We start from the raw sequence: 12,971 nt of genomic DNA on the forward strand, positions 1-12,971 counted from the left end.
AAGCTTTCAAATAAAAATCAGATTTGACGAAAGATATTCACCTCTTAAAAGAGAAAACTCACTCTGAGGTATGCGGACAAAAACACCAAAGCCTCCAGAGAGACATTAGAGGCATACCCAAAAGAACTGTGTGTTTTATTACCATTTATGTGTGCTAGTTTTAGAGCTAATATATAAACCCCTAAAACTAGAATGTACTTCTGTTTTGAAGGAGACAGCTTTTTGTTTTGTTTTTTGCTGAACCAGAAGTGCCAGAAAAATAGACACTGCCACTTTGTCACCATTACCTTCATAAGATGAAAATATGGTGACACTGCAGACAACAGTGTGGACATAAAAGCAAAGGTAAGAGGACAGCTTGGCAAGCATTGTAGTCTCTGTGAGTGCAGGCTGACCCAGTGTGGGGTCATGGTGCTTTGGGTGCACATAAACTGGGGCAGAAGCTGCCAGATTCTGCTAATCTGTCAATAAAGGCGGTTTCCCTCCCTCCAGTGCTGAGCCAAAAAAAAGCCCTCTGCACACTTTGAACGCAAACAGACACTTGATTGAGTCACAACAGAGTTCTTCCTATTTGGCAGACAGGCTTCACATCTTTGAGTTTTTAAAACCACTGGTCAAAAAAATGAATGGAACACTTTTAAATCAGAGTAAGGAATCAAGCCAGTTAAACCTCTGGAATATTGATCTGCTCAGTTAAGTAGCAGAGAGGGTTGTTCATTAACACCAAGGCAGTTTCAGCTGCTTTGGTGTTAATGAAATGAACAGCAGGTGCACTAAAGGGGCCACAATGAGACAAACCCCCAAACAGGAATAGTTTTACAGCTGCAGGGCAATGACATTTTTTCCCTCCTCATCTCTCCTGGCTGTTTTTTCATTAGTTTTGCATTTGGCTAGGGTCAGTGTCACTACTGATGGTACAGATAGTCCATCTCCTCCACGATGCCACATGTATTTGTATCATTACCAGATGGTTTGTTATGTCTCCCAACACAGTCTCAGGAGCACAGAGGAAATTCACAATTTTATTGTACATGTACACTGACAATAAAGGGCTATTCTATTCCATTCCAAGAGACGGGCAGTTACTTTAGGAGAGCTGGACAGGACCGCAAAAGGTCCTTAGCCAATAAACAGGACTCGTATCTGCTCCTTTGTGCAAGGAGGAACAGGATAAGCACAGCCAGAGCTACAAAATGACCTTCAGCAGGATACTGGAGTGAATTTCTCTGAGCAAACAATCAGACACAGACTTCATGAGGGTGGCAGACATCCTCTATTGAGCCCTGTGCTCACTGCCCGGAACTGTGGAGCCCAAATGGCATTTGTCATAAAATACCAGAACTGGCAGGTCTAACATTGGCACCCTGTGCTTTTCACAGATGAGAGCAAGTTCACCCTGAGGACAGGGTCTGGAGAAGCCATGGAGAACGTTATACTGTCTGCAACATAGTTCAGCATAACTAGCTTGATGGTGGGTCAGTGATGGTCTGGGCAGTCATATCTATGGAGGGACACACAGACCTCTACAGTCTAGGCTGACTGCCATTAGGTATCAGGGTGAAATCCTTTTACACGCTGTGAGACCCTACGCTGGTGCAGTAGGTCCTCGGTTCCTCCTGCTGCATGACAATACCTGACCTCATGTGGCGAGAGTACGCAGGCAGTTCCTGGAGGATGAGGAATTGATACCACTGGCCCCCAGGGTAACCTGACCTGAATCCGACCATCTCTGGTACATTATGCTCTGGTCCATCCGACACTGCCAGGCTACACCTCAGACTGTCCAGGAGCTCAGCAATGTCCTGGTCTATATCTGACAGGAAATCCTCCAGGACACCATCCATCATCTTATTAGGAACATGCCCCCATGTTGTCAGGCATGCATACAAGCATGTGTGGGCAGTACAAACTACTGAGTATCATTTTGAGTTGCTGCAATGAGATTTTAACAAAAGGACTCTGTGCATAATTTTTCCACTTTGATTTTCTTTTAATTCAGCCCTCTGTTGGTTGACCATTTTCATTTTGTGCCATGCTTTCATACTGAACACATTACCCAGTCCATATCAGTATAAATCTCCAACATCTTTTTTTCCCATTGAGATCTGATGTATTTTCAAAGTGTACATTTTTTCTGAGCAGTGTATTATTTGTACACATTTACCACAAAACTGAGCAAACTGGCTCACTTTTGTGAGGCCACAGTTAGTAATCATCTGCAGCTGGTGCTTTCCAACTCACAGTAATTTGTCTCAAATATGTAAGTAGCTGCGTTTTACTTCTAAAAATAGCTTTATGATAATTTTTTGGAGGCCAAGTCAACACCTAAGAGTGTTTGTTGTGGTTCTTGAGTCCACTGAGAGACTGCAGTGGGCTTAGTCAGGCTTGTGCCAAGTGTAAAACTAACACCCATATAAATGTCAGCACCTGTGCTCTCCTAGGAAATCATTGAAACAAGGTTATTAATGTTGTTCACATCAACCTTTAATCTTGTGGCTGATGGGTTTAGAGCACCGGACTTTTCATTTCAGGGCTGAGTTTAACATTAGCATGAGAGCAGTGTTTATATTCAACATGCCTTTAGGGAAAATACGTCGTTTTCGGGCCAGAGAAAATATTCTTTAAACCTTATCTGTGCTCACAAGCTTGAATTTTTAAGCCATTTTCAGCGATCATGTAGCGCCTGAGAAATGTTTCATGTAAGTGCTGTGTGTGTGTGTGGAGTGGGGGTTGTTTGTAAAGCCGTGCTCGGTCATGTTTAGCAGCCCCGTAGAGCAGTATACCAGGGGCGTTTCACCGAGACCGATTTTTAGAGATGCTACACTGATGCATTTAAAATGAAATACCTGAACTGTAGAAGAAGCAACAAGCTAGATGTCCCTGACAAATGCAACGAGGAATTCTTTCAGGACATAAGCACTGACAGTTTAACTTTGTGTCATCTCACTTTTGTCTGACAAATCACATCATTTGCCTTTAGTGGAAAATATTTAAACTGTAAACAGACTAATGCTTCTTCAACAAAAAGCTGAGTCAGGCTTCACCATCCCTCATGACAAGTCCCCATCGCTCCATCACAAATGTTTTCCTTTTTCCATATGAACATAAAGCCTTGGCATGTTTAAGCTTTTTTCCCCTACTTTTTGTATTTTTCGATTCTTAAAAAGCCAAGCAGAAGCAGCTGGCACCATTTTATTCCTCTGTGTGAAGCATATATTTCCTTTATTCATCCATATTCACTTGTACTGATACATGAGAGAAATGACATTTTCTGTGCTGGATGCAATCACTCATGTCAGTATAATTGCTTGACTACATTTCAAGGACAAACGGTTCCAATTTGCTCTCAAACCGTTACAAAAACCTCCTTTTCATAAATTGCATTTAATCAGAAACGTAACCGCTAAGTTTGCAGCATGCTGTGCAGTAACTGTAACGAAGCTCGCAGAAACAGCAAAGAACAAAACAGAGGCAGACGTCGGGCTCTGTTTTACACATTTCAGTTTATTATACAATCAGGTCACTTCACGCATAATGATCCAGCAAAGGATCATTAAAACTGGCATCAACATGAAAACAATCACACTGCTGTTATCACCCAGTGGGGTGATGATATTATTAGGGATAATAACAAACACCTTAACGAGGAGAAAAGGTGAGGTCGGGTTCCGTGTTCGGCTCAGAAGACTCCGAGCCTTTTTAATCGTAAGAAGATGAAACTGGTCCTTAAAAAGAAGTGTTTTCAAGTTGCATCAAAATATGTACACATAAAAAAATCTTACAAATTTTATTGAAACACTAGTGCAGTTGGATAGAGAAAGACACGTGTAAAGTTACAGGCGGAGTGGACGGCTTAGTGTTGCGCAGTCTTGTCAAACTGCTGAGCACGGCGATGACGTGGTGCTACTTAAAAACGAAAAGAAAGAAAGAAAGAAAAAACAAAAACGTGTGTGTCCAGCACACACAAACATAAAACACTCACACATACACACACTCCCTGCAGAGGAATGAGGGTAAAGGACTTTGGAGACCCTGGCTGGCTGTAATTGTTGTAGAAGTTGAACTTGCTTGCACATGCATGCTCACAAATGTTCTCGACTCTTTTTTTTGTAATGCACTGAATGGAGAGACGGATGGTTAACAACAGAGAGGAACAGACCGGTGACAGACAAGGCGAGACGCTATTTTTAGGCCCACCAGCCAAAGTCGCAATCAAAACCCCCTTTCTTCTATTCTCGCTGCATTTTTAAAATCAACGAGCGCTTCCCGGTTCCTGCCACAGTGGCTGGTAGCGACCTGACCTAACCTGCCGAAACACAAGTATAACCAGCATCTGGATGGTAGCTGGTGGTTTATTTCCAGCCCGGCGAGAACGTCAGAGAAGGTGCTACGAGCACTTCCACACGCAGACGGCCAGGCTTCCTCCGAAGAACATGTACAGAAGGTTCTTCACCTCGTGTGTGACCTCAAAGCCGAAGCCTTCGCCAATGACCACGTGCCACGAGCTGCCAAATTTCTTGTCCATGGACTCCTTGATCATCTTTGCTGCACTCTATGGAAGACCGCAAGAAAAAACAAAAGAAAAACAGAGGCCCTAGCCATCAGCACAACACACAAGAGAAATTTAAAAAGACATCCTGAATATTTTACTCAAGACTGAGAGCAAAATATACACACCTCATTGTTGGTGGCATACTTTTCACAGGCTGTAACACACAGCTCCATGGTCTCAACCCTCATTTCCTCTGGCATGTCTGTGTGCTGAGGACAAACACACAGAGCTATGACATGAATGTAAACAAGTCAGATAGAAACAACACTGCACTGCCCTCGATATGGTCAGACAACTTGCCACGCAAGCTAGTTCTTCCCTAGTGCTGTCTGTCACTGTGATTCTTGGTTCAGTCAGCGTCCTCTGACTGATCAAATGTGTGAAGACACAATAGCTGCAGGCTTTATTTTGCAGTTGGTGCTTAGGAGCTGTTTGCTAATCTTAGAGAATACGACAGCTTGTGTGAGCCACACCTGAGCCTGCTGTGTTGGCTAGGGTGCATGTATTTAACGACCAAACAAATATTGTGAAGTTTAGTGTGTGCTCTTTTGTTTTCTCACAGAAAGAGAAAAACAAGGTTCCCGGGTATAACTACACTAACTCCTGCATGAGTGTTACAGTTTCTGTGTCCCCGAGACGCAAATGTCACCATCAGATAACGGACTTGTTCATGACACTGCACCAGCTACACAGGCGTCCTTAAGTGACAGTGCAGCACAACTTTTTAAGACATGTACAGTTTCTAAATTTCCAACTAAACTTTTATAATAAATACAGCAGAGTATGTTCTGTGCCCCCTTTACACTTATCCCTGCATGCTGCAGGTATGGCAGCGGCAGTGGGCTGCTGTCAGCCTGCAGCAAACTTTACCAGAAACTTCCCACTGGCAAACTAAACAGGCAGCTGTGTGCGTGGGCGTGAGATGACTTTTTCACACTGATGGCTGCTGATAGGGTTTTTAATCCGTTTGTCAAGTTCTTAGCGATTACATAACAAGTATCTTCTAAATTATTATTTTTTGAGTGCAGGCATATTGATTCTTAGTCCCAAAGATGAGTGAAACTGAGTGCATACCACCACTTTCCTACTCATTTTCAGCCTCTTTCTTTCAGGGTCGTTAAGCAGACCTCAATGTGAAAATATTGACTGCAAAACTGCTCATTAGTGAGGATTTGCTTCACAGGTGAATTGTGATTGGTGGAAATACTGTCACAGGCCAATCAGCTTTTCTTTTTTTTTTTAAACTGGTGGTGCATTAGTCATGTTTAACCCTACAACTTTAAACTACGAATTAGTCCTTACAGTACTTACTGTGATCTGTCGCAACACTAATTGGCATCTGAGCCATCTTAGTCTGCAGTAGTTGTTTTAAACTTAACATTAAATAAAGCTCACTGAGTCCTTCACTCATTTACAGTCTGCTTATGCATCACAACTACATCTACTAAACCCGAGCAGCCTCACAACTGCATAATCTTTTTATTCCACAGTATCACGAAAGTCTCATCCACACTCAGGACCTCCTGGTCCTGGTCCTAGGTGAACAATGTCACTTCATTCCTACCCTGATGAGAGGGAAGCTGTGCAGTCTCTTGTAGTCGGCCTCTTCTTTCTTTCCCTCGCCAGTCCCGGCCATTCCGACTCCTGCAAATAAAGCATGTGTGTGCACGTTAAAAATGCTGTCCCCGGAGCGTGTCACCGAGTGTCACTTCTTCAGGAGTAGCGGCTATCATGCACAGCAAGCTCACATCTGTGGCTAACATGACCTGTGTTGGGGACGAGGTTAGCTAACATCGCTTAGCCTATGCTGGCTAACGACAAGGAGTCTCACATCGTAGTTCACACCAGAATAATAAGCGGTTCCACACTTAAACATTGTCCACAGGTATCGCGTCACGGCAGGTTTGTTAACGGGACAGCGTCTTATCAGGTTAGCAGCCCTAACAGGCTAATTAGCTTAGCATGTTTTCATAGCAAACATTTGATGCCACTGGTTGTTTTCTAGCTAAAACTCGCCTTATTTAGATCCACCGTCGCGCCGTTATGGGTTGCCGTGCGTTATCGAGACTTGATGAATGCGCAGTGACCCGGAGATGTGTCACTAACGAAGCGTTTGCCCCACGAAAACTTCTGCTGTTTGACTTCCAGTTCGGTTGTTAAGGAGACATTTTAAACAAGCGATATCCGTGGAGTTGGGCCCCGCCCAGCTCTGCCGAGCTGAGTTCTTATTGGTTGAGAGTCCGTCAATCAAATGGAAAGCAACCCTCCCGTTTCCGAGAACGCTAACGTAACCAAACTTAAGTTTTTACTCTTCTTTTCTTTTTTTTATAAATTAAACAATGTACATAAAATGCAAGGAAAATTAAAAGGAAACAAAAAGAGAAAACTACACAAAATTTAACGACAGAAATACTATGTAACTGTGTAATTACTTCTGATGCATTTATTACATATAGAAAAAGGGAGAACTCTTAATACTGACACTGGTTAAGGTGGATCTATTATTAACAGCTTTTTGATACAAGATGTTTATAATAACATATACCTTAAGAATAATTTTATAAAGGTGTTTAATTCTGTCATTTAGTGGAAAATACACAGAAGGTCTCTTGATTTGGACCAGTATAAATGATTTTTACTGTGGTAGAGAGCTTGAGCTAACACACTTATCATCACTGTCTACCTGCATGCATAACTGTTTTTAAATTAGGCCACTCTCCTGTCGATCAGGCAGAGCATGGGTAAAACCTTTTTTATCCATCCTAATCAGCTCTCTGACAGTCTCTGACCCACATTCAGCTGGAAACATCTGCGAGGAATCCCCCAGGTGGATTGATTTGACCCAGAATCGTCAGTCTGCTCTACATACGTGCACCCGCAAGCAGACAAAACCAAACCCAAGCTCAGAAAACCCCACAGTGCTTTGAAAGAGAAATAATTGCACTGTCTGTCAGTGAGAGGTGCGTTTGCTGGTTGTCCATTTAGCCTCAAACACTCTATGGTATAATCCAACCTGAAATACCAACCCGAGCATCTTAAAAAATAAATAAATAATCGACTCTGTTGTGGATTAGAGTGGATTATCAATCAATCCCAGAGAGGAAAAACAATCAGATCACTTGATAATCTTCCTCTCCTTCCACTCTCACGGTCTCCTCTGTTCTTGTCTCTATGATTAATTTCTGGAGAAAAATGCATGCTGTTGACCAAATGCTGGGACATTTCAACCCTCACATCACCTCCTCTTTATCCGCTTCTCTGAAAAGGGAGTGCGCTGGCTCAGAGAAACACCGAGCCATTAACTAATTGCACAGCAGTGCATTATGTTATGACATGATTTGGCAGGATTTCTGATCAGCCTAATTGACCCATTTGGGTTACAGCATCAGTTTGAGCACCTGATATGTGTAGTTTGACAGCACATTCTGACTCTGTTTACATTCTTTGTTTGAAGCCTTTAACCAATGCACACAGTTTTCAGAGTCACAGAATGATTTTGGTCACTATGATTCTCAAAGATCTCAAGTTTTTCTTTTTTAAAGTTAAGGATCAGTCCTTACTTAACTTTCTCTTACACCTTTCAAACCACATCTCCTATCTCTATATCACATGTTGTCTCATTCATTTATTATTATTCAGGTTAAAAATGAATTTTCATGCTTATCAGAAAAAAAGGTGCATATAAACTATGTGATCTGTACCCCACATAGCTGAAAATTGGGTGGACAGATGGAGATAAAGCAGAGGCAACATAAATTGCAGTTCCCCCAATGTCCACTTGAAGCTGGCAGTAGCATTCAGCGCCCCAACAGACTCCCATTTTAAACTGCTTAGCTTTAATACACACATGTATAAGAAATTACAATACAATTTCCACTTTGTAGCAAGTCTATGGGAAGGTTCTTTTTTTAACTCACCTGTTTAAGTTGTCTCAAAAGTTTACTAAAGTTTGCATTATTAGGGGCGTGGCCACTATGACTGTCAGATGTGTGCTTCCCAGGTGTAACATGTTAACATTTTTAGGATGTTTTCTGACTCATAGTGTGGCTCTGTGGTACATTTCTTCCACAAATTTTGTGCTTAAGGTTCACCTGAAATTACACTATTCTTTTTTCTTTCTTTCTCTATCTGTGCCGAAAGAGTGCACATTTATATGGAAATGATAATGCACGTTGCTACCCAAGCATGTTAGCATGAACTGATAACTTAGCACTCAACCATCTCATCTAAATATGATACAGTTATTTTTTTTTTTTTTAAAAACCCTAAGTTTTCACACGATTCGATGCAGCCCTGTAGAAAAATAAACTCACCCTTACTGTTTCCCTTGGAAACCAGCAGCTGCTAATCAAAAGCAGCTGATTAAGAGCTCAACAGAAAGCATAAGCACCTGTATAAAAGCACAAATTTTGGCTGCCTGTGCCTCTGGAACATTCGAGTGTTTGATAGCTTTATGCCACAATCTTCCCAGGAGTTTAAAATTTCCCCCAATATCAGGCGACTCAATGTAGTAGAAACTGCAAGAAACCCAAGAGCTACATCTCAGACTCTCCAGACCTCAGATAGCATGTGAACGTTCATGACAGCATATTAAGAAAAAGACTGAACATGTTTGGCTTGTTGGGAAGAGCTGCCAGGAAAAAGTGTCTTCTCTCTAAAAAGAACATGACAGCATGACTTATGTTTGCAAATTTGCATATGAAAACAACAATAGCAAGGCTGGCCTTTACTTTTTTATATGTATTTGGATTAAATACATTCAAAATTACATTCATAATCATCAAGAACTTATTAAAATAAATGCTGAGTGGTATAAAAGACTTGTACTAATATAGTATTTTTCTACACAACTTGAGCACTCAAAGTGCTTTCTTACTCCAAGCCTCATTCACCCACACTTTCTTTTTTCCCCTCCCCCAACTATGCATAAGAGATCCTAACCTAACATCCACACATCCACACTCCAATGGATGCTCTGGTGGCAAACTGGGGTTTAGTATCTTCCCCAAGGATACATTACTTGACATGCCAGGGATCGAACCATGAATCGCCTGCTCCATCTCCTTAGCTACAGCCACCCTCCTCAGCTGTTTCACACTCAGTCACATGTGAAACAGCTTCTAAAAATACACTGAGCAGCAGAAAGCAAGCACTGCATACCCAAGTGAGAAAATCACAAAAAAGGTGCCAGAGGGCTGGTGGGTACGCTGAAATGAGAATGTCACAGTAAAGGAAAGAAGGACATGGAGATGTTTTTGACAAAAGGTGTGTTGAAACTATGTCAAGTGAAAAGCTGGTGATATAAAGACCTTGAGGAAATTATTTATCACAAGGGGAAAACACACTGTAAATATTTTATGGTAAGTATGAGATGAGACCAACAAAAAGAAAGCAAAGCAATTAAAGGTGAATAACTGCTTAATTGTAAAATTATGAGAGGATCTGTAAGAGCTGCATGACTGCAGGGCTCATGACAATGAAGCCACGAGTTGCAGTGACAATAAAATCCATCTGTAATCTTCTGTTTCTGTAGTCACGAGAAAGACTGGCGCTCGCCTCCCCGCCAAGTCTGTCCTGAATGAAATGAGAAAAAAAATGTTCAGAAAGATTCTGAGAGGGTGTAAGATTAACTGTAAAAACTCGTGTTAGACTTGTCGCTGGTTGGTGGTGTGTCACATAAGGTTTTTCATAATAAAATGCCGCCCTTACACAGAGGTAATAAGGTATCTATAATTCAACAGCTGGGGAAGCAGACTGTTGGGGAGAGGAAAGGAACACTCCATGTGACTCTGCTAACAAGCTGTGACAGAGGCGATATCAACAGAAAGATGGAGCCAAGAATCAGAAATTAACAATGAAAAACAATATTTGCTGCTTAGATGATTCACTGACTGACTGACTAATTATCCATCTGAGTGATTGGCTGATGACTCTCGAAATATGTCCTTAAATCTCTATGTTGAGGAGCCAGCTTCAGCACAAATGTGGCAAAAAAGTGTGTTCAGACAGAAAGAAAAGCAATTTTTCGCTGTCTTGTTCTCACAGATTTGGCTGGTTGTGCTTATTTGCCTCAAATGGTCATTGTTATATACAAGCATTGTTTGTTGTTGCAAACCAAACATTCCACAGTAATCCCATCCACAAGAAACTATTGTGCATCTAAATTGAAGCATACAGAGTCTCATAATTCAAAATTATCTTTATATTAAGCCACCTTTGCAGCCACATGCATGGCTAAGAGCCATGTGGTTAACACCCATGTTAATGTTTGCATGCTAACATGCTTGTGTTTAGCAGATATAAACTGTGTTCACATGCTACGAACACAACATGTTTCTCCTCATGTTAAATGGCACTTTTCTATTCTAACTGAGCACTCAAAGCGCTTTTATACAACTTACCTCATTCAGCACTTTTTTCTATGCTTTTTCAATGTAAGTGCTTTCTGTCTAACATTCACACAAATCCATACTCTGATGCAACTTGGGGTTAGTATCTTGCCCAAGGATATTTGGCATGCAGAATGGAGTAGATAAGGGTCGAACCACCAACCTTCTGGGCAGTAGGTGACCTGCTTTAAACTCCTGAGCTACAGCCACCCCTCACCCAACCTGTCCCCTCTTCCTGATCCAAGAGGTTTCATCCTGTCAAAAGGGAGTTTTTCCTTCCTACGGTCACAAAGTTTTGTTATTAGGGTTTTCTTTAGAAGACTGTGGGGTCTTTACCATAGAGTATAAATAACCCTGTTGATGACTGGTGACTGTTATTGGAAACTGGTGCTATGTAAATGAACCTGAATTGAAAATGAATTGCTGGCTCCAAAAAAGCAATTCAGCTTTACAGCAGACGCAGGTTTATTCAGCCTGGTGCAAAAAATTGTGTTGTTTTTTTCATTTCCTCCTTCGCAACAGCTGTACAGGGAGTAGTCTTTTATATAACATGCTAATTTAAACTAATTAGGCATTATTGACATGTGGCATGTGGGTGTTGTTGAGCCATGTTCACGTTCTTGTTCATATTCAGCTGTGGGCATACATGGTACCAAACATGGACGGAGCCTCTGTGTCTGAAAAGTGAGGCCAATGCAGAAGTGCCATGAGATGGCAATAACTGGGGTTGCAAAAAGATTAGTTACTATTAGAAACTTTAATAAAACCCTTCAATTTAACCATTTTGCTTCTTTTTCCTGATTCCCTGGAACTTTTTAGAGCAAAGCAACAAGTGGGGCTCGTCCGGGATTTGAACCCGGGACCTCTCGCACCCGAAGCGAGAATCATACCCCTAGACCAACGAGCCACCGATGAGTTGCTGTTGGCATGAAAGATTGGTGTAGCTACATCTATTGTTGGACATAAAGAGACCAGTTTAGCTTCCAAGCAGCCTACCTATTAGCTTAATTTAATCATCTTTAATGCTCCATTGTTAGCATCTTCTTTAAAATCATGGAAAACAGGATGTACCTTACTAACGCAGCTAACTGATGGTTAATGGCTAGTTGGTCTATCCTTTTCCCCTCTAATTGGTGGCTTTGAAAAAAAACTCAAGGGTTGAAAACATAACTTCATGTGTTCATTTTTTACAGTCTGTCCTTGAAGCCACAAAGGTCAGCTTCCACTATTGCCAAAGTTATCTAGCCACCATTCGTTTCTCCACGAAAATGTCATTGTGACCCACACAGTGGTTGTTGATATTTCAGTCTAGAGTGGCAGAAGCCAGTTTATCTCTAAAGCTTTCTTTCCTGCCTCCTATAGATTATTAATATCTTCTTGGAAAACAGATGATAGATATCTTTTATTTCTTCTTTTTTGGCATCAAACACAGTGAGAGCCTCGAGGGGATTCTTCTAACCAAACTCTCCCCTTTCAACAAAAAATCATAAGACAGATAAAAGGAACTTACTTAAATTACAGCTAAATTTGGTGTTTTTTTTAAAGCAGCTTTAGAGATAAAAGTGCAGAGAGTGTAGACAAAAATTGCTGGTCACCAGACTGTAAAGGTTGGGTTTTGAGGAAGTCACAGGAAACCAGCTGAAGTGAGATAGAGAACTTTAATGAAGTGTTGTGCAGTAGGAGGTTAGACTTGAGCTCACAGCTAAGATGAACCGATCGCCAAGAAATGTGGTGTGTGGGCAGATGAGCAGTCACGAATCGACATGATCTTCGTTAAATTTATGAGTAATCTATTATGTCTACATCAGCGGTCAGGATTTCTGTGGAGTGTCTTTGCTGAGTACTGCCTCCATGTAAAAGACACACTCACACACACGTGCCATCTGACAGCAAATATGCTGTTAATCCAGTCTGACACACAACAAAAAAAGCTTAAATCCTTTTCTTAGTGTGTGATTATGTGTATATATATATGTATAAAGGCTTGCAGGCTGAGTGCAGTTGCTTAGTTGAAGTGTAATCCGGATAGC

At 41.4% G+C, this 12,971-nt stretch overlaps 1 protein-coding gene and 1 non-coding gene across 2 annotated transcripts; both read right to left on the reverse strand.

The window, feature by feature from the left end:
• Positions 1-3,484: 3,484 nt before the first annotated feature.
• On the reverse strand, positions 3,485-6,745 carry LOC116312608 (dynein light chain 4, axonemal). Its single transcript, XM_031730068.2, has 4 exons — positions 6,569-6,745; positions 6,117-6,196; positions 4,678-4,761; positions 3,485-4,552 (listed from the first exon to the last, which is right to left on the reverse strand). The coding sequence occupies exons 2-4, from the start codon at positions 6,186-6,188 to the stop codon at positions 4,388-4,390; spliced, it is 321 nt and encodes a 106-aa protein (XP_031585928.1). The 5' UTR covers positions 6,189-6,196; positions 6,569-6,745; the 3' UTR covers positions 3,485-4,387.
• Positions 6,746-11,776: 5,031 nt separating this feature from the next.
• Positions 11,777-11,848, reverse strand: trnap-cgg. Its single transcript has one exon. It is a non-coding gene; the product is annotated as a tRNA-Pro (tRNA).
• Positions 11,849-12,971: the final 1,123 nt, after the last annotated feature.

The sequence above is a fragment of the Oreochromis aureus genome, linkage group 6, assembly GCF_013358895.1.
Source record: "Oreochromis aureus strain Israel breed Guangdong linkage group 6, ZZ_aureus, whole genome shotgun sequence".
Classification (NCBI taxonomy): domain Eukaryota; kingdom Metazoa; phylum Chordata; class Actinopteri; order Cichliformes; family Cichlidae; genus Oreochromis; species Oreochromis aureus.

Coding starts and splice junctions, on each gene's coding strand:
- LOC116312608 (XM_031730068.2), bottom strand. CDS start 6,188: ATGGCCGGGACTGGCGAGGGAAAGAAAGAAGAGGCCGACTACAAGAGA. Junction 4,762..6,116: donor ACAGCTTCCCTCTCATCAGG/GTAGGAATGAAG, acceptor GTTTGTCCTCAG/CACACAGACATGCCAGAGGA. Junction 4,553..4,677: donor AGTATGCCACCAACAATGAG/GTGTGTATATTT, acceptor GGTCTTCCATAG/AGTGCAGCAAAGATGATCAA.